The sequence below is a fragment of the Emydura macquarii genome, unplaced genomic scaffold, assembly GCF_026122565.2.
Source record: "Emydura macquarii macquarii isolate MOO-44397 ecotype Brisbane River unplaced genomic scaffold, CSIRO-AGI_Emac_v2 contig_2699, whole genome shotgun sequence".
NCBI lineage: Eukaryota > Metazoa > Chordata > Testudines > Chelidae > Emydura > Emydura macquarii.
This window is the reverse complement of record NW_027132836.1, coordinates 1400980-1427837: the sequence shown is the minus strand read 5'-3', so window position 1 is coordinate 1427837 and position 26858 is coordinate 1400980. Positions and strand designations below refer to the sequence as shown.

Sequence of the window (26858 nt, the reverse complement as noted above, 5' to 3'; positions counted from 1 at the left end):
AGACAAATGTTACAAATCTCACAAATCTCTTGGCCTTTATTGCACCAAAGTCAAGTCAGTTACACAAACATCTTGCTTTTTCTGTCTGCATTTTAAGGACTTGTATCCAGTTGTTAATGGAGGGGTCAAGGAGACAACTGAGCTGCTAAAGCAGAGATTTGATCATATCTTCTATACCGGGAGTTCCCAAGTGGGCAAAGTTGTCATGGAAGCTGCTGCCAAGCACCTCACCCCTGTCACTCTTGAGCTGGGTGGAAAAAGTCCATGTTATATTGATAAGGACTGCAATATTGAAATTGCCTGCAGGTGAGACTGAGTCATCCTCAAAGGGTTCAGTTGCGGGGAGTGTGGAGTGTTTGTGGCTCTCACAGTGGGATACGTACCTCTCTGACTGTGGTGGCGGCTTGTAGCCAGACTGTCCTTTCATAAACTGGTTTCTCTCTGTCTTGGGGCATTGGTAGGATCCTGGGAGACAGAAAGTGACCCCACTTCAGCCTGTTTGAGTTCTGACAAATAGAAACAGAAAGATGAACCTTTCATTTGAGCATATCTGGCTCTTTATTAATATTTTCTAAACACTTTTACATAATTAGTTTAAATTAGAGGTAGCAGTTTGTACAGTTGATTATACTTGACTGACCACATTGGGCTAGGGAGGAGACTTTAAAAAGTGCAAAAATTAGCTTAACCTGCCCCTCATTATTTAAATAGACCCCAGTCTTGCAAGTTGCTACATATGCAAGCAGGATGAAGGCCATGGTTTTGGATTTTTGTTCATATCATCCCATTCAGTTTCACAGCCATCCTGCAGAATCTTATTTTAAAAAAAAGGGGGGGGGGGGAGCATGATTCGAGTCAAGTCCCTGGCAGCCACCTAAGAACACTCCCCAGCCTTGTGTATGGCAGCTGCCATGCCTTGATGGGACCCGTTCTCTGAAGTATTGAGCAGGATAAAACCAAACATTTAGAAAGGTCTTTTTTACAATAGGAAGCAGCATTCTTTAAAGCAGCTGTTAGAGGCCTAATTCCATAACTCAGCTTATGGATGCTAGGATATTAAAACTTTTCCTGCAGCAGCACCAAAGAAAATGGCTCAGATTGAAAAGTTGTGGAGAAGAAGTGTATTTTATTGTACACTCCTAAGTTCTCCATTTGCATGAACAGAACTTGAGGATCTTGTATGGAGAACCCAAGGCTTGTGTTAATTGTAAAAATGTAGAGTTCTTTAACATATGAAAATCATAGCATGGCAAAAATGGCTTAGGTTGCATTTCAATAATTGCAGCCACTGAAAGTTTTAATCTCACTTGGTCTTGCTTTGACTTTCTTGGGTTTGGTGAGTGGTACCATCTTTTCCAGAACACCAAAATATAAATGCTTACATGCCTGTGCTGCTGTTTAATGTGAAATGAGACCAAAACCTGTACTCATTAGTACATGTCTGTACAAACTGTCTTGCTTGGCAGAGACTTTGGAATGCTGCGGCCTGTAGATAGGATAGATTGATAGCCAGTGCTGATGCAGAATGTTACAGAAAGATAGTCACTGTACCTTGCTCAAGGCTTTTGCTCTAATTCTTGGCAATTGTCTTACATTTATCATTGAAACAGAACATGGCAGGGTTCGGCTGCTCTTGAACTGCTGGGGTTGTGCTGTGATTGATCCATTACTCTTTAACATCGGCATGCAGCACTGGTTTCACACATTCCTGTCAACATCAGCTGGGGGGAAATCCTCTGACTCTGAATGGGGGTCCCAGTGAGATCAGTCTGTAGTTTATCTACATTTCAAAACTGATTTGCAAATCAGTAGAAGAGAGCATCACTGGGGTGTAGTCTCTTGTAAGAAACATCCCTCATCTCCTCCACGTGAATCATCCTCTTTCAGGGAGGTGTGCTCCTAGAAGAAGCTGAATGTCAAGCTAGTAGTCACTTCAGAATGGTTTGGGGTGGGCGCGATGAGTCAATAGTGCCCCAGGTAAAGATGGCTCTTCTTGTCATAAAGCACTAGCATATGAGGATAAATCCTTTTCTTCCTTCCTTAGACGGGTAACTTGGGGCAAGTACCTGAACTGTGGGCAGACCTGCATTGCCCCCGATTACATCCTCTGTGACCCATCCATCCAGAATAAAATAGTGGATAATATCAGAAAGACTCTAAAGGTTAGTGTTAAGTAACTCTTGCTTTGGAAATATGCAGCTGCTTTCATTGTAATGGTAGCTGTGTGGTGTTTTGTCCCCAAGTTCCCATGATTATAAACCTGTATTTCAGGTGTGTGCTTTGGAATGTTTGTAAAGCACCTGATATCTCCAAAGCCCTTCCTGTAGCGGTGCCAGGTATGATTTATTCTGTCCGATGGTCCCCCTTTGCATTTCCTGGTGTCGAGTCACTTTTCTCAAGCCTGTCGAGTTTCAGATATGTGCTGTGCAAGTGTTGATGAAAATCCACACCTGCAGAGAGCACACTCATAGATTTCAGGGAGATAACAGGCACTTCCAAGTCTGAGCAATGGCCTCATCTGAGTAATGACAGAATTTACAGCCTCCACAGTAGTTCATCTGATCTCTGTGCTGACCCTGGCCTAGGTGGGTAAGTGCCAGATTATTGATCAAACATTTCCAATTTGTAAACCCCTTTTTTACAGGAATTCCACGGAGAAGATGTAAAAAAATCTCCAGATTATGAAAGGATTGTCAACAAGCACCACTTTAAAAGACTCGTAAGGCTGCTGGAAGGACAAAAGATTGCTTATGGAGGAGAGACTGATGAGGCTACTTGCTTTATAGGTATTCCTTCCACATTCGCTTGGGACGAGAGGGAGGCATAGGTGTTACCATGATCCTTATGCCCGCGTGTATCCTCTCTTCTGAGCTGCTGTGTAGTCAGACTGCTAGCTCATTTGGCCTGTATTTAATCCAGTTGGTGCATATGATTAAAATAAAAAGCAGACACACAGGAATATATCCTCCTACTGCAGCCTAACCTTCCTAGGGGAGAGGCATTTGTGGAGGCCTTTCAGTGTTTTGATAGCTATTCATTCTCCTCAAGCCTAGTATGAACAAAGCACGGGTGAATGGCAGTACAACAGACCAGCTTCAGTTTCCTCATTTTCAGGTCCCTTCTTAGAAGCTCTATGTTTCTGTTAATCTGTACAAATCTCTTGTAAGTGACAACACCCTCAGAGACTTGTGGTACCTGTTTGGAAGTCGCGCCATGGTGCAAAGCCTCTTGCTGCGCTCAAGTGGTGCTAATAGAACAGCGATGAGGCCTGCCTATTTCATCTTGCAGCATAGGGCTGGAAGCCAAGCGACTTGGGTTTGTTCTCAGCTCTGCCATTGACTTGCTGTGTGACCTCGAGAGTCACTTCACCCAATTCCTAATGATACCTACTGTAGCTTGGTCCATCATGAATGCCAATTGGTACTCAGCTAATGAGGGGCATGGACTAAGGTTCTTGTCCCAGAATCAGACACAGCAGAGTCAAAACTGACAAGTTCAATATCTTGTGGGGAACCCCAGGATTTGGCAAGAGCATTCACACGGAGAGCAAAATACAACCTTCGCCACTTTTATTAATACAATTAATAGAGACAAGAAAGTTCCAAGCCACAGAAGCAAATAGCAATAAGATGATTAGAGAAATCTTAAAGGTTATTTCTTGCATAGCCCATGCTCATAGACTTATATACTCACACCTCTTTACTGGAGACCAGACCTGTCTCTGGCATGCCAAATGGGTTCAATGGGCCAGATCCCCAATGCTTGAAGATAGGTAAGATTATAGCAATAAAATATTGAGAGGGGAGGGCTAACTAGTTCTTCATGCAGGTTCTTGCTTCTATAGGGCCTGGGAATCCTCATGCATATTCATACAACACCCAGTCTTCTCTGCCCATATCCCACTTCCTCACCTTCGTAATATTGGGTTGCCTTTCCCTGATTGGCTAGCATGTTAATCCCTATTGACTCATCACCATATTGCTAAAGCAAATTTGTGGTTTGAGATCTGTCAACAACCCTATCTGAAAACATCCAAGCTTAGTATCAGTTCAGTAGTCCTCCAGTTGCTTAGTCTCATGCTATGTCAACGAAGCAAGCTATTCTCAGTTCCCCAAAATCTAGAGTGACTGTTAGACCACTTTATCTATGCTAAAGGTCATAGACTATGCTTCATTTATGTTAACTTGCTTAAGCCAGTATCTTACAGGATGTAGGCCTGGAGGGATAATAGCTGCAATTGACCATTGCTGGGCTAGATGCAGGGGGGCGAGGTGGGACTTCCTGCACCCCAGCATTTATTTCTCTCTATCCTTATTCAGTCTTCTCCCCTGTCTGTCACAGCCCCAACTATACTCACCGATGTTAGCCCTGAATCCACAATCATGCAGGCGGAGATTTTTGGCCCCCTCCTTCCAATCGTGACTATAAAGAGTGCGGATGAAGCAATTCAGTTCATAAATCGGCGGGAGAAGCCACTCACGCTTTATTTATTTTCCAATGATAAAAAGGTAGGTTGTGGGCGCCACTGTACAGTTGGACACACAACTCTTCACTGCATATTATAAACACGGAGCCAGGTTCATCCCTGGCATAGCTTCATTGAGTGTGTTTGGCTTTAGCTCGTGTTAAATCCCAGCTCTTGGGTCATGTGGCATCAAATATTCTCAGAGTTTCTGGAAACTCCCATACACTCCCTCATTGGTGGTAGGAAATAATTTAAACCAGTCTAATCAGAACTGACATCCATCCCTCTCACCCGGTGGGAATGCAACATAGATGGGTCATGTTGGCAGGCTTCTTACCACCACTCCACTGCTGGGTCGTAATAGCTCAGGGTGACCTGCCTCTTGAAACAGGTCAGGCCTGTTTATACACCACCAGAAGAGTGTTGTGTAAGAACGAGTAGCTTGGGAAGGCAGCAGAGACTGAAACACTAGCTCAGGTAAGGACACAGTCAGTAACGGAGATCGGTAACCTTCGATTACAATGCTAGGCAGGTTGAGTCCTCTGGACTTGCAAAGATTCTAGCTAGTACAGATCTTGTACTGACCCTTGAATCAGCTGCTGCTAGTGGGAACATGATAAAGCCAAATATATTCTAAGCAAAAGGGAAAGATGTCTGTCTGGGAAGGCTAACTCTAGCCCAGCTGCTGGAGCAGTTCCACTGACGGGAGTGGGCTTGTTCTTGATTAGCTAAGAGAATTTGTTGTCTATGAATCTAAACATTTCCAAGTCCTAAGACAGCAAAGAACCCTGGTAATGCAAAGTACTAAGACTCTGTCCAAAGGGTTAGGTCCTCCTGGAAGAGACAGTTATCAGGCAGCTCAGAGTCTGAGCATCTAAGAATCTTGTGCAGTCAGCACCAGCTTCCTCATTGTGGCACCTGGCCCTAGTTAGTCTGCTTGCCAGCTCTTGGAATGTAACTGCTAATTCAGCACCAACATTCTGAGATTTAATTTCCTTTATCGCTGTATAAAACCTGCATCACTTACAGGTGGCTTATTACTCTCAGGGAACCTTTCAACCTTTACTTTGTGTCAGGGCTAATGAATTAGCAGCTGAATTCCAGAGCTGTGTGATGGTAACCCTCATCAGGCACCAGTTCTCACCTCTTGATTCTCATTGCATTTAGCTTTGAAACATTTGTCCCTTTAAACATTTCTAAAACTTGATTCCCTAGTGATGTTCTTAAAACATTGATTACAATGCTGTAATCTGACAAGATGCCAAGGAAAAGAGGGTGTGCTGTGTGAACACTACATGGCACTGGTTTGCAGACTTCTACATTAAGTTTTGCCCATTAAATGTGTCTGCAAAAACAACATTTCTGAAGGCATAGGCAGTAAATTTCATGGGTGGGTTCCCATCATCCCTACATTTCTTTTTCAGGATGGATAATCAATACAGTGATAGAAGCTATCTAAAATTTGATACTGAATGCAGCCGGTAAGTTATCTGGTGTTGCACCTTCTGTTTGTGTTTTATTAGTTGATCAAAAGAATGATATCTGAGACCTCCAGCGGTGGTGTCACTGCAAACGATGTCATTATGCACTACACTGTCCCAGATCTGCCCTTCGGTGGAGTTGGTGAGTCACAGGAACTTTGTGTAATAAATCATGACTGCTGTGTGTTCCTGCTCTCTGTATCTTAACCACTGGTTCTTTCTAATGATCTTGTGACTGATCAGCACCTTGGAGTTGTGTACAGCAGGAGGCCCCTCATCCTCTTTAAAAATAAACAAACATACATCAGGTTCCCAGGGAAAGGTGCTGGCCTGATAAACCTGGGATTTCAGTCTCCCAGGCTATCAGAACAGTTAGACACTCCCATACACAGCTTCCAGTACACCCACATGGGCTGTACCAGCATGCCTACATCTTGGCCTGGAATGACCTCTTCAAGGGGCAAGCTGCTAACTTAGCTTCCAGGCTCATTCAGTCCTTGATCCCTCTGCTGAGCGTGCCATCAAAGGATCTAGTTGTGATGTGGACACCTGTACTCCGGGAACTGGACTTAGACCCACCAAACATTTGACAGCTGTGTTTCAAAAGGAACTTGTCTAGTGAATTCCAGCCTACAATTCACATTAGGTGCCTGTTTTCATGTGACACACTGCTTAACTTGATCAGCCAACTGCATGCTAACCAGAATATGTGTTGAAACTCTCAGGGTACAGTGGAATGGGTGCCTACCATGGCAAACACAGCTTTGAGACCTTTTCCCATCGCCGCTCCTGCTTAATTAAGTCTCTGAAGATGGAAAGCGTGAACAAAATCCGATACCCACCAAACAGTCAGAGGAAGTTGGAGTGGGCAAAGTTCTTCCTTTTGAAGCGATTTAACAAAGGCAAAGTGGGGTTCATTGCCCTTGCCCTGCTGAGTGCCATACTGGCTGTGGTGATAAAGGTGAGCTTTTAGGGCTCTATTTTTCTGTACGATTGTATGTTTTAAATGACGGCTTATTACTGAGCCCCTTTAGCGCTCAGGTCCCACTTTCCGGCCTTGCTCCTCTCCTAGAAGCTAGTCTGTTTTAACTTCTGATCTGTGTGAAATCAGGGCCAGCCAGAAGCACTAAAATCTGTTTCTATTTCACTTAGTCATGCAGGATCCAGCCTGGTAACAGGGCAGAGCTGAATCTTGGGTAAACCCTCTGAGTCTGTTAGGCCATTTATTACTCTAATTTGATGGATAACACATGAGAAACTGAGTTCTCCTGGAGAAGAGATGTTTGGGACTTGGCTGGATGGGATCTGCAAGGGCTTTGGAAAGCAGGAAGCATGAGCTGCTTCCACAGCTCTTTCAGCATTCGAGCTTTTTTGGCAGTAGATTGGTACATACCTACCCAGCTAACAAACTGAACATGTGGCATCTGGAGCTGCACAGTGCTCACAGGGATACTGTGGAGGTGACTGGGCTGAGTGTGGAAAGATGGCTCGTGGCTCTGCTGCAGACACCCCTTGTGACCTTGGACAAATCATTGCCCCCTTGAGCCTCCATTTCCCCATGTGTACGTGGGGTACTTACTTCCCTCCTAAAGGTGGTGTCGAGCTCTGGAGGGGGGAGCAGGGCTGTGTGGGTGGCATGAAGCTCTTTTGCACTTGGGAGTAGATGGAGGATTCAAGACGATGCAGTAAGAAAAAAGTCTTAAAGATCTAAATGAACAACTTCCAGCAGTGCAGCAAACCGGGCATTCCACGCTGCCTTGATGAAGTGAGGGTAACCGGGTGCTGCGCATGCTGTTGTACCACATAGCACACCTGCACTGGTTTGTTCATGTCACATCTAACCTGTGTATCTTTCCGACCACAGGGACATGAATAGATCTGCACTTCACTAAAGAATAGCCATCCCGTGTCCCTCCAGTGCAGTGTCCTGTTTGACCATGGCCAGCCCCAGCTGCTTCAGAGGGAAGTGCAGGACACCCCCATCAGGCCATTGCAGGCGAATCGTTGCCCAGCATTGTCTCCTGGTCCCCAGTAGTCAGAGATTGGCTTAAATCCTGAAGCACACTGTTTACTATCCCTTCCAGGATTCATTGTTACCATGAGATGAGGTCCCACTTAAACTATTGTGCAAGACTTGTGACCAACTGTGTCTTTAAAATAAAACCTTATTCTACCATCTCTCTCTCTCTCTCTCTCTCACTCACACTCTCACACACACACACACCCTCTACCTCTCTCATTACAAGCCGCCTTAGTGAAGAGAGGGTAACTAGTTACACTTCTAACTCATCAGCCTGTCCTGAAGAGAATAGCTCTTTGTGGTGTTTTGGCTCAATCAGCATTCATGAGTAGCAGGTTTCAAAGTCTTGCTAATCCTGTTAAAGCAAGATAGGACTTTCCTTGTGTGGTGTCAGACGTGGTTGGAGAGGGGGAAAATCTTTCAGAGCAGTGAATGGGGGTACTATATGGGATGATGCAGACTGTCGTCCTGTCCATCACTTGGAATCGTCCCCCTTACAGTCTGTTCACACAGGAGTTGGGAATGGATGATTTTTCTCTTGCATGCAGCATCTAAGTGGTGGATTTTACAGAATGCTCAAAGTAGGAGTCAGAAGGGGCGTGAGAATAGGGTATAAGAGAATGTGACAAGCGGGCCAGGAAGAGCAGTGCTTATTGGATCTAGTCTTGTTGAAATGGGGAGTGTGTACCCACCTTTGTTAATATCTAGGAGTTGGAATTTACTCCATCTTGTTGCAGGGGTTATACAGTGTCTTTCTTTGCCTTCACAGGTAGCCTATTCTTGAAGAAAAGGAGTGATGTAACATGCTGTAACCAGTCCGCACTACTTGTATCCTGAATGCACACTTTATGTAATGGAATGATCTTTAACTTGAGAGTTTTACTTTTTTCTATGAAATAAGGGCACAAAGCAGTTAAGTAAAGCAAGACTGTACTAGCTAGTAACAGAATGCTTGGGTGGGCCCTTGATGTTGATTTGAAAAGCCATGCTGCTATAAAGGGATTAATGCATCAGTCGTGCAACCAACAGTGCATTAGAAGAGAACTGCAAAGCAGGAAGCATCAGCATGCTCTACTGCTGCTCTGTGCTGTATAAAGACCACTCAGAGGTCTTCTGCTTGTTTTATCAGGCATATCACCTCCTGAGCTCCCCCAGCCTTTGTTCCAGAACTAGAACTTGGGTTTGTCTGTGAGCCACCACAGTTCAGTTCCTCCAATAATTTTGCCAGAGTCCTCCCAAAAGAGGCAGCTCAGGACCAACCTGATACACTTAATGTAAAGAGTAAACCCAAAATAGAGCTCAGGTAGCCTTTTTATATCTTAATGGGCAAAAACCTTTTCGTTGCAGTTCCCTTTAATGAATCTGCCTAGTGGTGTTGTAACTGCCTTCCACACCTTGTAATTAGGCTGGCATGTCTTCCATTTCTGGTATGCTGGTGACAGATCTACTCATGTTCCAGACCTGTTCTGAATAAATGTACATTGAGGCTGCTGTTCACCATCTAACCAAGGACATGTATCCCTAGAACTCTCCCAGGAAAAAAGATTATCCAGTAGTCAGCCCTGTGATTTAATCTGACAGCAAATCAGTGAAAGACCTGCTACAATTATTGGAGGGCTGCAAAGTATCTTTCTTGTGATGCTACGAAGACTTAGGAGCACGGGTGATTGCAATCTTCCAGGCTTGCATTTTGTGATGCAGGGGCTGTGTTAGAGAAATAGAAATTAAAGAACTCACTCTAGGCATATTTCCATTTGCTGGTGGAGGGAAACCGGAACACACAAGTGAAGTATACCTAATCTTGCAAAGACATCACCTAATTAACAGGGGACTTGTTTCAGCTAAGGGGGAAGATACGGGGTGTAAACGTAGGCACAGAAGAGGTTCCAACTTTTAAAAACAAATATTTTTAAAACTATAAGGAAAATAAGCAACTTGCTATACTAAAGACTATATTGAAAAATTATTTGCCTTTAGTTCAGTAGATGTGAATGTATTATGTTTAGTTAAATCTAGCTGCTTAAGCAATGTATACATGCATCTAGATAGATATATAAAAAGAACTAAAACACTGACTGACGAACAAGAATTAATTGAGACTTCTTGGTTCAATAGAGAAAGCAGCCAAGAGCCAATATTGATAAGCACCTGAGAGAGAGAGAGTCAGGAAACCAGGTTTACGTGCAGCTGTGCGTTGATTCACTGTGTGATCTCTGGCAAGTCTCTTCACCTGACTTTCCCCATTTGTAAAATGGGAATATTTACCCCCCATAAAAACATTTTGACCTCTAGGTGAACAATGTTATGAGTAGTAAGTTATTACACATGTAATAACATGGTGCTCTAATTCAGTGCTCTGATGTACCTGACTATGGGCTAGAGAGGGAGCCAGCAAAACGCTATATACTGGATGCTTCATGCTGGATCAGCAAGTATTATTGAAATCTCTTCCTGGTGCAGAGACAGGCACTGAGGTAAGGGAGACAGATCTGCACACACTTCCTGTTTTGATACTAATGCAAACTCCTTTGGAAAGCTGTTCTTGTGGTGACTACTCTTTCCTATGCAGCAGTCTTCTAGGCAGCATGCGTGTAAAACAGATACACCACTGTGGAAAGCAGACAGTGAGAATATGCTCTAAAGAGGTTCTCTGCTAACCACAGTTCAGTGACTGGCTCTGCCATGGCAGCCAAGCACGAATATGAATTTCAAACCACAGGAGCTCTTGCAATACACCATACATATCCTCATAGGCAACTTGAGAGATTTATTCATCATTGAACAATGCCATTTAATCACCATGCCAGCAGTCCTGTACACAGAGAAGCTAGAGCTGCTGTTACAGTAGAACCTCAGCGTTAAACACCTTGGGAATGGAGGTTGTTCGTAACTCGGGAATGTTTGTTACTTTGAACAAAACGGTGGGGGTTTTTTAAAAAATTTACAATGGGACATTGTACCTTTGAGGCTATGGTGCAGAAGAAAAATGCTGCTTTTCCTTTTTTTAGTAGTTTGGTTTTAACATGATACTGTACTGCATTTGCTTTTTTTTTGGGGGGGGGAGGGTCCCTGGTGCTGCCAGATTGCGTACTCCAATGAGGTGTGTGGTTGACCAATCAGTTTGTAACTCTGAGGTTCTTCTGTATCTTCTTACAAGCAATAAAAGTTCAATGGGGTGATAAGTCACCAGTGCTTGCAGGTGAATTTCCTACTAGCTGCTGTGGGTAGAATGAGGCCAGTGCACCAACGTATTTCCAGCCTATTCAGCCAGTGCTAGGACTAGATTCCCATAGCAGCCTGTGGACATTTCCAAGGGCACCACACAGAGCAACTCATAGCTCTGGTCAGCTAGTGTCGTCTGATGAAGTGGGCGTCTTTGCCCTTGCTGTGACACCAGGACCCATGGAGTTAGATTGTTTCATAGCTGAATCCATGTTTCATGTATCTAGCAAGTCAGAAGGATCTCCTTCCTTTTACCCACACGCCTGGCCGGTCGCTGACATAACATCAGTGTTTGATAGTCAGGACCCGTATTAGAACACCTATTGTGAGCACAGCAATAGCTGCGGTGATGGCCAGCCCACGCCATATGATCAGCTGTTTCACAGACAGCATTTTACCAACAGTTGAAAGGGCAGGAGCAGCTTCTGGGAGTTTTATCTGGTACGTCTGACCCTCGCTCTTGGTGATGCGCATCAGAACAATGCCATTCTGGGCTTCTGCTTCCCCTGCAACACAGAGGGGATGTTACTGCAGGGCTGCTCACAATGTGGGATTTAGTTTGCAGCTGTCAGTACTAGGGCAGCTGGTAGCTCTGGGAGTGCTGTACTTAACCTGCTTCACTCCATGCTTGTTTTTGTGTTTCCTCTTAGAAAGGGAGGAATGAAAGACCTTCTGCAGCCCTTACAGCCCAGATTATACCCTCCTCTTCTGCTTTCTGTGCACCGCAAGTTCCCCTGCTTCCAGCTCCTGTTTTCCCCTTCTCTCCAAAGCCTGCAGGAAGAGCGTGGTGCCAGCCTGCCAGTACAGGTGGCAGGGGGGATGGAGCTGAGTAGGCAAAGCACACAGCAGAAGTAGGAGGGGTTTTGCTGCCTCTGCTCCTTAAAACCCATGTATTGTTTTAAGATAAGCTAGATTGCAGGCCACTGCCGCACTGAATAGGTTACACCCTCCAACGTGCACAACAGGCGCTCCAGCGCTGGGCTCAGCGAGCTGGTGCCTAGAAACTCCACTCTTTATGAAGCCTGGATCTTCACTGGGTGGGAAAGAAAACAAAGCTAAAGCAGCAAGGGCCAGACTCTACTCAGACTGGAGCTCTGCAGAGCAACTCGCCTGGTTTCCTTGCAGTTATTTCAGGTTGCCACATCAGGACTCGGGTTCCTTTCCCAGTGATTACTCTCCTTAACCTGTCTTGTGCTTCCTTTAACTACTGCAAAGCACAGTAATGCTTCTTTACATGTTATATAATCAACGTAGTAAAATCAGCTTCCCCCAAATGTCTGTCTGTCTCACACACACACACACCCCCAACATAGTTGCCAAGGACAGGAGTGGTTTTAGTTAGCTATCTGCTGTGCAGCACTTCAGTTACTCAGGGTTCATATAGGCAGTACCTACACATCTGCATGCCATGATGATAGGCCATTAATAAATAAAACTTGTTCCATACCGGAGGGGAGAGAGATCTTGTGTGGGACAGGAGCTGAGTTCGAATCCTCTGCAACCAGCTGGCTCACACCTGCCCGTTGCTGAGCCTAAAAACAAAACCACCCGATGCTCAGACGATCACTGTTGTATACCGCAGATAGGAACTGAAAATGTGTTTGTCTTACAAAGCAAGTTTTACCATCATATTTCAAATACACCAGTTTGTCTCGCAGGAGATATTACTGCCCAGCCATGAGATTTGTACTGAATGAATATGAAGCTTTTGCTGGTATGGATGGTGTGACTAAAGCAGAACCCAGAGCGTGACCACAGTCCAAAAAGTAGCCAAGGTCTGAGAGATTTTAGGTGGTGTATGTTTTATCCAAACTGGTTTGCTCACAAGCTCTCTATGCAGAGCTGGCATTAAAACCCTGCTAGGAACCGATGAGTTATAGGTGAACTGAACTGCTTTTTAACTATGTATGAAAAACTAGCAGGAGCCCAAATCATGGATACACAAACCCCTCCCATTAAGCCAAAATAGCTGAAAACCAGTTTTCATGGTCCTGTCCAAACTTCTCCTGCAACATGGACACGCTCAGCAGTGCAGGGAATGGCACCTTTTGCTGGGCTTCGCATGTTCAGACTGGCAGCAAAGATTGCAGGTGCTCCGTGGAACTCAGACCGGGGCCGGGAAGAGGCCTGCCTTCCAGTTCACCTTTAACCACCTGCCCAGCTGGCTCCCTGCCAAAGGGGAGGCACTGCTCATGGCTAATGCTTTGAGAAGCATGACTGGGAGGCCCCTAAAGACATCACTGATTATTGATCATTCAGGAGGGATAAACACAGTGCAGTGAGTTAGCCAGATCATCATGATTTTTAACATTGCTGCATCAAGCCCACAGCCTCTATCGGAGACAGAGCTGTTTAGGGATCCTAAGACGTTCTACTAATACCTCTGCTCCAGTGCCCTCCCCCCGTGCACACGGGTCAGGTGCAACCTGAAATACACTAAAGTAAAGCTGGTTACCTCCTCAGAAGCCCTTTTCCAGTTCATCCGGCAGATGTAGATGATAGAGCAGCTGGACGGTATAAAGGCACTGATCAGCAAGCCGAGCCAGAGGCCTGGGAGGGGGAACGCTGGCGTTAACCAGATGAAATCTATGGCAGCAGGTCCTTTAGAATCACTTTAGGCAGGTGGAATCTCCTGAGGGCTTCGCAAGCCTTTGCTGCCTGTATGCCACCATCGTGGGACAGACCACGTGTGCCTGGCACTTTGGATTGGGCACCTGGGCACCTGCTCACTGGGGCAGGGCCACGCCAAGCCCCCATGCACCCCTGCATGCTTGGCCTGACTGCAGCAGGCTGTACCTGGCAGGGAGCTACGCAACACTGCTGCCTGGTGGGCACCGCAGCACAGGCCAATCAGGGCCCTTAATACTTGCACCTGCTGCTCAGAGGGCTCCTCCCCCAGCCCAGGCAGGACGCCCAAGGGAAGCAGGAACTACTAAGACCCAAGGCCCACAGGGACCTTCTACCTTCCAACCAGCCAGGGCGAGAGGCCCTGAGCAGCCACCAGACTCCCCCAGCCCCGGTCAGCAGGGCAGGTGAGTGCTAAACAGCCAAGGTGTAGAGGAATGTGGTGGTGGACGATGGAATGGGGGGAGAGGGAGTTTGTGTTGATGCTGGGGGGACAAGAGATGCATTTTGGGGGGTGGGAGGTGGAATTTTTCATGGCTGGATTGCTGGGGGGTGATGATGAGCTGGGGGCTTGGGGGGTCAGTGCTGGCACTGTTCTGGGGGGCAGAGGGAGTGAGATGTAGAATGTGAGGGGGTAGGATTTGTAGGGCAGGGTGGAGGATAGCTGGAGGAGGGGGACAGGGACCGAAGACAGACATCCCGCTGGTCCCTTCCGGCCTCTGAAAACCCAGCTTCGTAAGCACGCTTCAGCTGTGTTTTGTATGCACCAAACAGGAGCAGAGTCCAAAAATCATGCCTTAGATACCCACCCCCAGCCTCTGACCCATCCCCGCTACCAACACCAGCCAGCACAAGGACTGTGTAACCTTAAGGCACATTTTAGAGGCAACAAAGTTTTTATGCCTTGGGTTTAAAAAAAAAAAGCAGCCAAGAGATGTGCCAAAGGCAGGATACCTGAGCCCCGTTCCCAAGACACGACCAGTGGAGTCTGACCTAGGAACAGCTGGCGATGGTCTCATTTTGCCCTGGGATCTTGGCCTCTGTGTTTCCAGGGCTAAAAGGCCAATTTCTTTCCCCCCGCCCGTCCGAGGTTTGTACCTATCATTCCAGTCCTGACCACAAACAGCAGCACGATTCCCACCGGCAGGCCCACGGCGTAGTAGCCAATAGCGTTCAGGATTGCGCCGACCTTCTGCCTCCCGGAGCCGCGTAGCACTCCGCTGGTTACGCCCTGCACGGGGGAGGACAAGCCCTCGCTGAAGGTTGTGTGCTGTTTGTAGGGCGGCCCTGAGGCACGGTGCTGGTTGCAGCACTGCCCACGCGGACTGGTTGCTTTACTTCTCTTTATTGCCCCCTCTTGAACCCGCGGAGGGATGCCCTCCCGGGAGCTGAGACTCTCACTTCATGGCGGGCTGCAGCTGGTAACCCCCTGGGAGCTTGCAGCTGAGCCTCGCCCCAGGAAAACCTGCTTTCTTCAAACCAGTCATTGGCAGCCATGGGCTGCTTCCCAATGACCATGATTTGTCCTCCTTGCTCTGTCTCATGCTCAGAGATGATCCATACAGGCCTCAGGCAGGGAATGTTTCCTATATTCCTTCCCTTCTCTTCCCCACACCTGCCCCCTTCCTCTATGCTTCCTTCCATTTGTACGCACCATGCATCGATTGTGAACCCGGTTATAAAATGATTTTCCTTTTGGCCAGTTTACCCCATTGCATAGGATGTATTTGTTCCTCTGAGTCCGTCCAGAGGGCCTGGGATCTTGGAGGCAGATACCGGTCAGGTTCTTAGCCACGGGAATAACTCTGAACTGTCTCTTTTATCAACCTGGAACTGAATCTCACCAGCAAATACAGCAGCACAGTTAATTCCCTGATGTACTTACGCAACCGGCTTCAAACAGGTGGACGCCAACATATACTGGCATGACCCAAGCCACCAGTGCAATGATTTCTCTGTTTAAGGAATAAAAGAGACAATCACATTCAGGAACAAAGTGTATCTGTCACAGCTAAAATAATTCATGCCCCCAGCATACTGCTGCATTATGTACCACCTGCTGACCTTAGCAGACTTGCACGAATGTGCCTGGAGAGAGACTCTCTTGCAGCACACACTTTATATTGCAACTAGCACACGGTACTACACGGCCGTCCCGCAGGCTGGGAGTGAACTGTGAGTTACAAGGCAATCGGACCCTCGGTTCTGCTCCTCCACTGGGAAAAGTCAGCACCTTGTAAATCATGCTTCACCCTCGGTTGGTCTTTAACCAGCGAATGAGGGTTTCCGGTGTCTTTTTGTGTGATCAGGCAAAGTGAGTTGGTCCGGGTGGGATCTGCCCGGCCCTGCTGACTAAGTGTTTGCAGCAGGCTTTCCCCTGTGACTGGATCGGCTGATGTCTCCTGAAACAAATTTTACTCTGATCCAAATAAAGAGGAACATGCTCCGAAGCACTCTCTCTAGGGAAGCCCAGCGCAGGTGGAGTATTGGGTCTCCAGGGAAATTCCTGCTTTGTACTCAGATGACGAAGTGGGACTGAGTGTAGGATAAGGGACCTGTCTCCACCCATTGCAAACCTTCCCCCTGACTACAATGAGCTGGGAGCAGGCGCTAAGCCCCCAGATAATTCTTCCCTTGGCTCAATCTTGAATAGTAACTTGTAATACTTGTTTGTGCTGAAATGCTGGTCGTATAGATTCAGAGCAACTCACTTGTCACTGGTAAATATATATCCCAGCACGTCCTTTGTGGCTGCTAATGTGATGCCCACCAGCACGCAAAGAAACCCTGAAAAGCAGAGGCAGGAGTCAGTAGATCAAAGCAAGCACCACGCTGACTGCTACGTGAAATCCAGTTCCTGCCAGAGGCGAAGCAACCTGGCTCCAGTCACAGGTGTAATCAAAATTGGTGCTGTCCCCCGGGTCCCTGCTTGTTCATATCACTCAATACCTGCAGGCCCTTCGGCCTGGTGGGCTGGCTGAGTCCCAGGACTGGAATAAATGGGATGCTGCAGGGGAGAACTGAGGTGCCACTGGCAAAGATGGGTGTAGGACGCTTGCAGAAACACCTGCCCGTGTCCTAGGCAGAGCCACGAGCATCTCGCTGTGACTGGCCCCGTCGCGTATGGGCTGCGCCGCCAGTTCCTGACCACAGCAAAGGGATTGAGCCAAGGCAGAGTCACGCACCTGTGCACCGCAGGCTGGTGGTGGAAGATCTCTTGGCCTCCTCTATGTTCCCAGCACCCAGCGCGTTCCCCACCTGAACACTGACGGCTACACTGAATCCATAGTGAATCTGAAATCCCAAAGCATCAACACATTGCTCTGGGGAGGGGACATGTGTGACAACACCTCCAGCTGAGGCAATTACCAAGAGGCGGCCATGAGCTAATGAAGGTGAATGCGGACTGAGTTCTGCAGAGAATGGGGCAAAACTTTAGGCTGGGCAGAGGGAGGGACCACAGCCAGGTGTGATCAGGGCACAGGCAGGTAGCCACGAAACTCAACGCTCTAATCCCGCCTCTGACCCTGATTCCCATCTGTGACCTTGGGCAAGTCACTTCACCTCCCAGCTTCAGTTTCCCCATCTGTAAATAAGGGATGATGCTGGCCTGCCTGATGGCTGGGGAGTGTTGGTAACGTGTCTCTAAACCCCAGACTGCTGGGTATTATTAGGATGGACAGACCAGAGGCAGGAGACAGGGGCAGGTCTGGGCTCATGGGGCGATGCTGCGGAAGCTGGGCCTTGGAGACAGATGAGGGAAATGGTTCGGGCTGACTGTAGTTGAGGCTAATGCTTCAGTATGACTGGCTGTCTGGGGACAGGCGCTGGCGGGGGAAACATGAGCCTGGGTAGCGTGGATAAACTCCCACAACAGACGCACGGAGAGCAGGGTGAGGCGTGCCAAGGGAATGGCTATAAAGGAATACAGAGATCAGTCTAGTTTCACCCCTGCCCGCGACACAGGTCCTGACTGAGGGGGAGGTTAAAACACTCGACTGGGACTCGGAGCTGGGTTTGATCTCGCTGCTCTGCCACCAGACTCCCCGTGTGATCCTCAGCACGACTCTCGGGGCCTCAGCTCCCGCTCTGCCCAGTCTAATTAGACCGTAAGCTTTTCAGAGCAGGGACGGTCTCCTTGTCTGTACAGCGCCTAGCAAACGGGGCCCCACTCTTGGGGGGGGCCTTTAGGTGGTACCATGAGATCAATAATAACCCCAAATTCTTACCATGTACGTTACGGTGGCAACCTCGTAAATAATTGATTGTGCCGAAAGCTCCACTACGCTCAGCAAGCCTGAATTGGGGGGAGGGAAAGTCAGAATTCTGATTTCCAGAAAGGAAAGTCCTTTTAAAGGCCAACTGAAACGCCAGCTAGAGCCTTCCTGGTGAGACTATTTCTAGTGCCCCAGCGCATGCCCAGCGCTGGGCGGAGCATCCGCCCTTCACTCACCTATCAGGAAGCTTCCGATTTCGTAGGTCCACCACTCGATGCATATCATCAGCATGCTGGGCACGGCCAGGGCGACGAAGGTGTCCCACTCCTGGAGGCACTCGCTGGACCAGCCTGGCACAGAAGGACGGAGCGTGGTGTCAGCCTGGAGGCCCACGGAGGACCAGGAAGTGAATGTAGGCCTGGGTCTGTTTTCACTTTCCAGGGCAAGTCACGTGCAAAGAGGAAAAGGCCCAGATTCAGCTGCACCCAAATCCCAAGCGAGTTTCCTGCTGGATCTAATCTCTTTGGAGCCTCGGCTGTGCTAGAGAGGGCTAGGGACCGGTTGGACATTTTTGTAAATCCCAGAGGGAAACAGCCACCTTTTCCGTACTCCGTGGGCCACACCACAGCCTAACATAGGCGCTGTGACAGCTGTGCCCTCAGCAGGAACTCCAGCAATGGCAAGTGTGCGTTCTCCCTTAACACCTCCCGGTGGGCCCACATCGACAATCCCAGGGCCCAATTCTACGGGTGACTCCTGCACCAGTGCAGAACTGACAGCGGGATGGGACATGTGCCGTTCCGACTGCAGCGCCGGGACCTACAGCAGCTTTCGAAGGGAGGGGCGGTTCCCAGGAACGCTGCACACTGGTTCTTCCCAGGCTTCCCCAGCATTCGTGATACGCTCTGCTGGGATGAGCTGAAACGTACACACCATGGCATCTGGCAGACACGTGCATAGCCAGGTTAATATTCCCCGCCTCTAACCAACAGAATGAAATCATAGAAGGGGGAGCTTAGAGGGTCCCTCATGTGAAGCAGAGATTTTTGCAGACACGAGCGTAAGGCAGAAAGACATCACACCTCCCCAGGTCTTCACGTGGAGCTTCTTCGCGACAATAATCAGGAACAGGAAGATGGCTTGTGCATACTGAGCGATGGTGTTTGCCAAGGCAGAACCCCTGGGAAAGGGACAGAAAAACTATTTGGACCTTCTGCTCCCGTAGAGAGCCCTGTCTATCCTGCAGTGGCTCTAGCTAAAGCCTCGCTTAGCTCTGAACTGAAGACACTTGCGTAGATGACCATAGCATCTGGCCCACCCCGCACAGCATTGCTTGGTGAGCGGGTCCTCTGAGAGCAAGGAGTCGGCCTCCCACCGAAGCACTAGAAATCGGTCACTTCAGGGCGGGGAGGGGGGCAGGATGCTGGAGTGGCTGGACTCGCCCCCTAGCTGGTTCTGGCTAATCCTCATGGGTTGGTTTGCTAACGCACGAACATCTCCCTACGTACGATCTGATTGGTCTGCACGCCGTATCCCAGAAGGCTCCATGGAACCCTTTGCTACCAGCCAGCCGCCGCTGGCGCGTGTAGGTTTGCCTTGTGGTTTTACCTGGATAAATGCCTCCGTCCTACAAATAACTAGCACTTTAATCTCCCAAGCGTCGCACAAACATGGACTAACAGAGTCTTCACTGCCTAGGCTAAAGTGTTTGGGTCCTGAAGTCCTTTCTCCGCCAAAGTCAGCGTTGACAAGGACAAGGGGGAGTTACGGAGGAAGGCCATCAGGGCAGCAGCTGTACCTGTTCTGTCCCTGGTGAACGTACTTAGTGTTTTGCTGCATTTCTGCGATGGGCAACATGATCCCTAATGATCATCTCGGGGCCTGGTTTTCTGGATGAAGAGAGCTAGATGTGCCACTAGGTCAACTCTTGAGCACCTTGCTTAGTTTGTTTTTTGTAACAAAAAACATTGGCTTCAATTGGAATCGGTGTGCAAGTGAAGAGAGCTAATGATGTGGGGATCTGATTTTTCAGAAGTGATGTGCACCTGCTCTCTGGAAAACCAGGCCCCTTTGTGGGGTCTCAAACTGGCCATCCAAAATCACTGTCACCTGGGATCAAGCCATAGTTGGAAGTCTGTTTTCTTTCTTCCAAATATTCAGGCACTACTCACATGACTCCGAAGTCCAGCACGTAGAGAAAGACATAGTTTGCAATTGCATTTATGACATTGCCAGCGACGCCGCTTAGTACCTCAGGCCAGATGATCCTCTGAAATGAAACCAAACACAGATCTCTGGTTTTTACCGGGGCCAATGGATTCCTGTCTCCTTGTCTAAAGTACAAACATGGCTTCTGGAGAAGGAAGCACATCAGTGCTTCACTGATCTGATCAATACCAAACTCTTGGGGAGCAATGGAGGAAGATGGGGAGGGGGTGACTGGGGAGGGTAGAACTAATGATGCTGTTGTGGAATTTTATTCAAGGGAGCAGCCTTGTATGGAGGGGAAGCATCTGGAGGTCATTCCGTATTCTGATTGGCTAGGCGCCTCCAATTGTATCAGAATTATTGCTCTTTGCAAACCCCATTCAGGAAGCAGCAGGTTGAGGGGTGACAGCAGGGGACTGGGAAGCAGGAGATCTGAGTTCTAGTCCCAGTTCCATCACTAACTTGCCATGTAATCCTGAGCAAGTAATTTAGGTCCAAATTTTCAAAAGGGGCCTCTAATTTAGGGTACCTTCAGACCCCTAGGGCCCGATTTTCTGAAGCACTCAGCACCCACAACCCCATTTGAAGTCATTGGGAGCTGTTGGTGCTCAGCACCTCTGAAAACGTGGCCACAGATTTAGAGGCCACTCTTGAAATTTTTAATTCTTAACTGTTCTGTGCCTCAGTTTCCCTACCTGTGAACTAGGGATAATGGTACTTTACACTTCCTTGCAAAGCGTGTTTGAGATCCTCAGGGCTGCGTTGTTTTTGAGGAATGGAAATACCAAGTTGAGCGGCAGTTTTTGCTAAAGAGCGCTTCTCCGAGAAGGAATACAGATGAAGAACTAATCCCCTACTGTCCTGTCAGCTGCAACTGCTGCTGTTATTAGCTAAAGTCAGGAATGCCCACAAAAACCCACGTAACCAAAGCTGGCCAGAAAGATTGGCCTGTGGGGGAAAAAAAGCCAGAGAGCAAAATTCACTGTCACTGTTGCCTTGCAAAATAGGTGTCATGTAGCTAATCCACTGAAATACTAGTATGTGCAAAGTAAGGAGATGAATTAGCTGGAATTAAAAAGCTAAATGGGCAGATAATGCATTCGGAGTGAGCTCCAAAGGAAACATCATTTTGTAGAACCTTTGTTTTCCTCAAACTCGTAACAGGTAGGATTGGCCAATCATTAGCGCACATGCAAACAAAGCTGCTGCAATGAATAAAGGCCTGGCAGTCTGCACAAACTGCAGCAATACGGACACTACCTGGCACGCATGTTTTATACTGCCTACTGGACATGCTGCAAAACAGCTGTGAGTTCTTGGCTAAGTTACCTGAGAGAGAAACCCTGAGCAACTGCACAGAATGAGAGATTTCCCCCCGTTACTCAACCGAGATGTGAACATGAAGGCAAAAGATATTACGGCAGCCTACCTGGTTCTGCAAATATCTCGTCTCCAGCTGGTACAGAAAAGCTGCCTGAAAAAATCAATGAATCAGTGTGTGAGATCTGCGCTGAACAGAGTCTAGAGAGGACAGGAGAAGAAGAAAGCACAGTGCCCAGCTGGTGTTCATGGGACTCAGGAAGTAGGGTCTGGTTTGGACAGCATCACTGCGGCTGCGTTTGTGCAAGACAAAAACGTACTTCCAGTGCCATTCAAATGACGTCTAGGGTAAGAGAACTCAGGACTAACTGCAAAATGAGGGTGCGATGCCGGGTGCATCATGCTTCCTGGATTAAACGTACTCAGGCAGCTTTGCAAAACTTGTAAATGAAGAAAATCTAACAGCCCAGGCCCAAAAAACCTTAAGAGACCTTGGGAAAAATAACAGCAGTAATAATCATATCTACTCACTAGCCCTTTGCAATTATGATAAAGCCAAGATAGTTTACTAGCCTGTCCTAAAAAATCCCACAAAGCACTTGCCCTGGGCCAGCGCCAGTCGATTCTTGCCAGGTTCCACCCAAGGCTGTCTCCAATTTTGAACCTTCCTGCAGGAATGAGGGATTATTTCACAAGCGGGAACCCACTGCAGGCAGAGACGGGCCATGTTTAGGGTGACCATATGTTCTGTTTTTAACTGGACAGTCCCTCTCGCAGATGTCCAGACTTTTTCTTAAAAATTGGCAGATTGTCCCGTATCTTCTCCCTCTTGTTCAGTACTGGGTTTACAACAGCACTAAGCATGGAGCCCGCACTCAGAAGGGGCCCATAAGGGGATGGTGCTGTGGTTGCCAGATCCCTGCTCGCCAGCTGCCTGCCCACCAGTGGTGAGTCGGGGGGGGGCCTAGTGGCTGATGGGGGTACAAGGCCACAGAGTGCAGGCCCAGGCCACTTCCCCTGCTGGTCCGGCACCGCAGCCACTGCCCACCTGCCATGTGCCAGCTTGGCAGGCGGCGGCCTCGGACTGGGAGGGGAAACCGCCCCCGGGACCAGCTGGGCAGGGAAGGTGAGTTGGTCAGGAAGGGCTGTGGGGGGGGAAGGGTGTGTGTGTGTGTGTGTGTGTCACTTGATCGGTTCGGCGTGCCGCCCCCTCCCCAGCCCCCGCAGCATGTAGGCCGTCGCAAGGGGCTCTCGACCCTCTCTCGGTAGGGGCAGCGCAGGCTGGCACCTGTGTTTCTGGTCCATTTTGGTGCCCGGTTGTGGGTCGGGTGTGGGGTGTTTGTGTCCTCGGGGGGCCGCACCCCTGCCTGCTGCAGCTTTGCCCATGGCTGGCGCCGGGTGACAGGCGCACGTGGGCTGAGAATCCAGTGGCATGTGCGTTTCCGGGACTCTGAGCGTGACACCAGGTCGCGTGGCGGTGGGTCTGCGGAATGGCCAAGTCTGCAGGGCCTGCCCCGCTGGGGGCTGGGTGTGTGTGGGCGCCGGCTGAACTGCATCGTTCTGGTGGGTTGCCATTGAATTCACTTGAATGCGAGTCATTTTACCAGGTGTCCCGTATTCGGCAGAGGGAAATATGGTCACCCTAGCCACGGGACTCCACAGAACTGGGGCGGGGGGTGGGGGGCAGAGGTGGCACCCGGCTTTGAGCTCTGGGAGAACTGATTTCCTGGCGGTGACTGAGGAGAGTCGAGGGCAGTGAGAACTTACGGGAAGAGCTGGGATAAAAATCATCACGTAAACCTGGGTTAACCTGGGGGAAGATACAAAACCCCACAGTTAGTAACAACCCTCTTTCCCCTGCCGGCCCTGGCCTGCCCTCCCCTCTCGCGCTGTAACGCAGGGGACGTGGCTCAGAGCCGGCCCAGCCAGCCTCTACTTTCCTGGCTGCTCCTTCATGTTTGACATCCCTCGCGCAGGGGAAGGGCGGGTCAGGCACGTCTTCCACGGGGGGAGAGAGGGAGAGACTTTGCCTTCGGAAGACGGCAAGATTCAGGGCCAAATTCTGCCTCGGGTTATTCCCCTGCAACCCCAGTGAATACAACGGTGGGGCTCCCAAGGGCAGAACCCACCCAATCGGGGGAGAGGGGGTTGCACGTGCGTCGCCGAGGACTGGGCCCAGCCAGTCAGGGGGCTACTGGCGTTAGTGAGGGCTGGGCCCAGCCAATGGGGAGAGGGGAGTGCTCCGCCAGGGTTCCTGAGGGCTGGGCCCGGCCAATGGGGAGAGCTCCGCCAGGGTTCCTGAGGGCAGAGCCCGGCCAATGGGGAGAGCTCCGCCAGGGTTCCTGAGGGCTGGGCCCGGCCAATGGGGAGAGCTCCGCCAGGGTTCCTGAGGGCTGGGCCCGGCCAATGAGGGGGCTGTTCTTGTGTCGCCGAGGCCTTGGCATGTCATGGAAGGCGCCCGCCGCCTTGGTTGCTTGGCAAGCGTGTGACCTGCAGCCCGGCGCTGCACGCACTGGACCACGCGCCCGACCTGGAGACCTCCGGGTCCTGGCGCACCAGCAGCAGGATCTGCTCGGTGTTGATGAAGACAGCCCAGCAGGGGAAGCAGCAGAGCAGCAGGACGAGGGTCCCGCGCTGCAGGATGGTCCCCACCCGCTTCATGTTCTGACCGCCGTACGTCTGGGGAACGAGAGGTTAAACCCAGTGGCACCCTTCAGCTGCCCCGTCTCCACCTCCAACCCCTCGCCCCGCTGACTGGGCTAGAGGCCTGCGTCTGCCTCCGGCACGGGGACGGGGTCCATCCAGGAACGGCCCAGGAGTCACACACGGCCTGTTGTGGCACCGGGGCAGGGGGGGACTTGGGCTTCATGAAACATGCCCTGGGGCCCTTCCGTGTCCATGCAAAGCAGGCAGGACGCGGCTTTTAGGCTGGTCTAAGACCTGCTAGCACAGCTCTCTGACCCCACTTAGTGGCTGAGGAGTTTGTTACAGCCCTGGAGTTAGTGGCCCTGGTCTGTTTGGGAATCCTGAAGGGCAACACTTACACAGTTCTGAATTTCTATGTGGCTATGGCTCTTACAGAAGCTCAGACACCCAGTATGACAGCACTCTGCAATATGGGGGCTATGTTAAAACACCCACGTCAGCTCTAAAATAAAGAGATCAGAGTCCAGCAGCTGTTACTTACCTGGGATATTAATGTGTCACATGCTGAAGATAAACCAACCCCCACGGAGATGCCAGTAACGTTTATAACCTGGAAATAGTCATAACGATAAAACAACAATGTGCAATTTCAGCTGGTCACAGGTTTCAGCTAGGGCTGGGTTTGAAAGGCAAAGGAGATGTCAAAGGGTCCCCCTCAATCCAGGCTGTTACCAATCCTTCAACCATCAACTCACCTCCCCACCTACCTCATCAGTATTTTATAAAAGACGCTTAGGGCGAATGAGCTGGCATTCAAGGATATGAACTATGCAAAGACTCAGAACAAAAATACTTACAGAGATAGCAAGTGTGACAGCGGCCAACTCCACCTTCCCCAGATGGCCACAGAATATAGAGCTTACAACGTGTATCATAAAGATCAGCAACTGGATCAAGATCTAGAAAGGGACGGAAGGGAAAAAGCAGAGACCATGGTGACTGCAGGTTGCAGAGTCTGAGGTGGGAATATACAGAGAGTCTCCCGAGAACACACTCTTCATGTACTGTGCAACACTGAGAGTGAGGAATCCTCTGCATCCAAATGGGTTTAATGAATAACATGAGAATATTAATAAAAAACAACCACAGATGAAGCTGCTTTTAGGTTTATCCACCAGCCATTGAAAACTCTCTGATTCTATGACTCTACGTCACAAAGTTGTTTCCTCACGGCTCAGCAACCTGTTTTCAGCCGTGTCCCTGTTCAGCTCGGGGTTAATCACTCCACCCGAAGCCCCACGAGGGCTGGTGACCTCAGATGCCGGCCGCTCTCAGTGTTTTGGCTAAATAGGCAAAATTCTGATCTTTGCTACATCTGGGTAAGTTTAGAGGAATTGCAGCCAGTCCAGATTGGAAGGGGTGCGACGCAGCCCACGTTTCCAGCCCCCAGGCCCAGTTTATATGAGGGATGTTGTTCAGAAGTTTCTCGTGTTTGGTAATAGCTGATCAGTTCCATTGATGGTAAGAGCCTTAGTTTAGATGGGCCACAAACTGCTGCCCCCATTTTAAATGCTTTAACTAGCCCTGCTCTGTTCCTCTTGGGTCACAGCATCTCCTCAGCCACCCTCTGCAGGCCCCGGCTCTCCTCTGGCTCCATCATACCCAAGACACCAGCCCCCAGGTGCACGCCAATAAGACTTCACTAGCCCAGCCCAGGAACAGCCCTGCCACCCACTGATCTCTAGCTCCTTCCGGGAACAGGGACTGCTCTGTGATTTCTCGTCCTTTTCCCTCTCTGAGTGAGTTCTACCCACCTGTATCGCTAGTGCTGGGGGCCCCTTCACCCTCACCGTACCTCATCCTACGTTTCCTCCCTCCCTTTCATCTCCCCACCCGTTTGCCCTTTGCTGACACATCACAGGAAGCAACGAGTGATAGTTTCAGCACGAAGCAAAGGGGACGGGGGGGGGGACAGCACCAGGGGACAAATTGAACCAGGAGCCTTAAGCCTGGACTTTCTAGGCGAATCAGTGGAAGAAGGGTAAGAGCTGAGCTGGGCGGGCCAGCTTGCCTGCCTGCCAAGGGAGGAAGATCCAGGATGGGGCAGGACGACGGGGACCAGCCACCCAAACGCCATTTAAAATCTGCAGGAGCTTATCAGCTGGAAGTCTGGAATCCATCCAGCAGCACCCGGCAAGCAGGATTCAAACCCATGGGGCGCGGGGATCTGCTGATCCAGCTTGTGCAGACCTGTGGCAGGGGGCCCTGCACAAATGTGTTGGGCAACCCCGGCTCTCTCTCGCCCTCCCTCCCCATCGCGCCTCTCACCAGTGGCCCCGCCAGCATCATCAGCTTCTTTGCCTCTTCCCAGAAGTTGAATGGGATCAGCTGGCGAATCCAGTGGCTGCTCTTCTGGCCGCAGCCGGAGGACGGAGGGTGCGGGACGATGCTCCTGGCGTCTCCCAAGGGGCTCTCGTTGGTGGGGCTGGCGAGCTCCATGCTGCCGCGGTACCAGGGGAATAAATGACCCTCTTTGCCTTCTCCGTTTGGATTCACCCAACCCAAGCGGGTGAACGTTATGTAACCGCAGCAGAGTGCACTTCGGCCATGGCTGAGTGAGCATGCCCTCGTATCCACCACCCCCTTTCCTGGCA

The 26858-nt window shown here is 49.6% G+C and overlaps 2 protein-coding genes across 6 annotated transcripts in view; one reads left to right on the top strand and one right to left on the bottom strand.

Moving 5' to 3' along the window:
- Nucleotides 1-9461, top strand: part of ALDH3A2 (aldehyde dehydrogenase 3 family member A2) — a 15063-nt gene extending 5602 nt beyond the window's left edge. For all 4 annotated transcript variants that reach the window (XM_067565816.1, XM_067565815.1, XM_067565813.1 and 1 more), the window contains 7 exons: nt 98-306; nt 2045-2162; nt 2645-2786; nt 4342-4508; nt 5989-6088; nt 6672-6907; nt 8736-9461. In XM_067565816.1, the coding sequence (XP_067421917.1) occupies nt 98-306; nt 2045-2162; nt 2645-2786; nt 4342-4508; nt 5989-6088; nt 6672-6907; nt 8736-8750 (987 nt within the window). In that variant the 3' untranslated portion in view covers nt 8751-9461. The remainder of the gene's footprint in view (nt 1-97; nt 307-2044; nt 2163-2644; nt 2787-4341; nt 4509-5988; nt 6089-6671; nt 6908-8735) is intronic.
- Nucleotides 418-26858, bottom strand: LOC137164837 (multidrug and toxin extrusion protein 1-like). 2 transcript variants are annotated; one of them, XM_067565808.1, is made up of 17 exons: nt 26533-26858; nt 25062-25163; nt 24746-24814; nt 24089-24237; nt 23326-23368; nt 21668-21712; nt 20202-20299; nt 19113-19210; nt 18267-18380; nt 18043-18110; nt 16999-17107; nt 16525-16600; nt 15699-15768; nt 14912-15044; nt 13644-13738; nt 12636-12720; nt 418-506 (listed from the first exon to the last, which is right to left on the bottom strand). In XM_067565808.1, exons 1-17 carry the CDS (start codon nt 26701-26703, stop codon nt 424-426), a joined length of 1608 nt encoding a protein of 535 aa, XP_067421909.1. In that variant the 5' UTR covers nt 26704-26858; the 3' UTR covers nt 418-423. The 2 variants fall into 2 exon arrangements, with proteins under 2 accessions (XP_067421909.1, XP_067421908.1); XM_067565807.1 differs by lacking the exon at nt 418-506 and adding an exon at nt 11040-11694.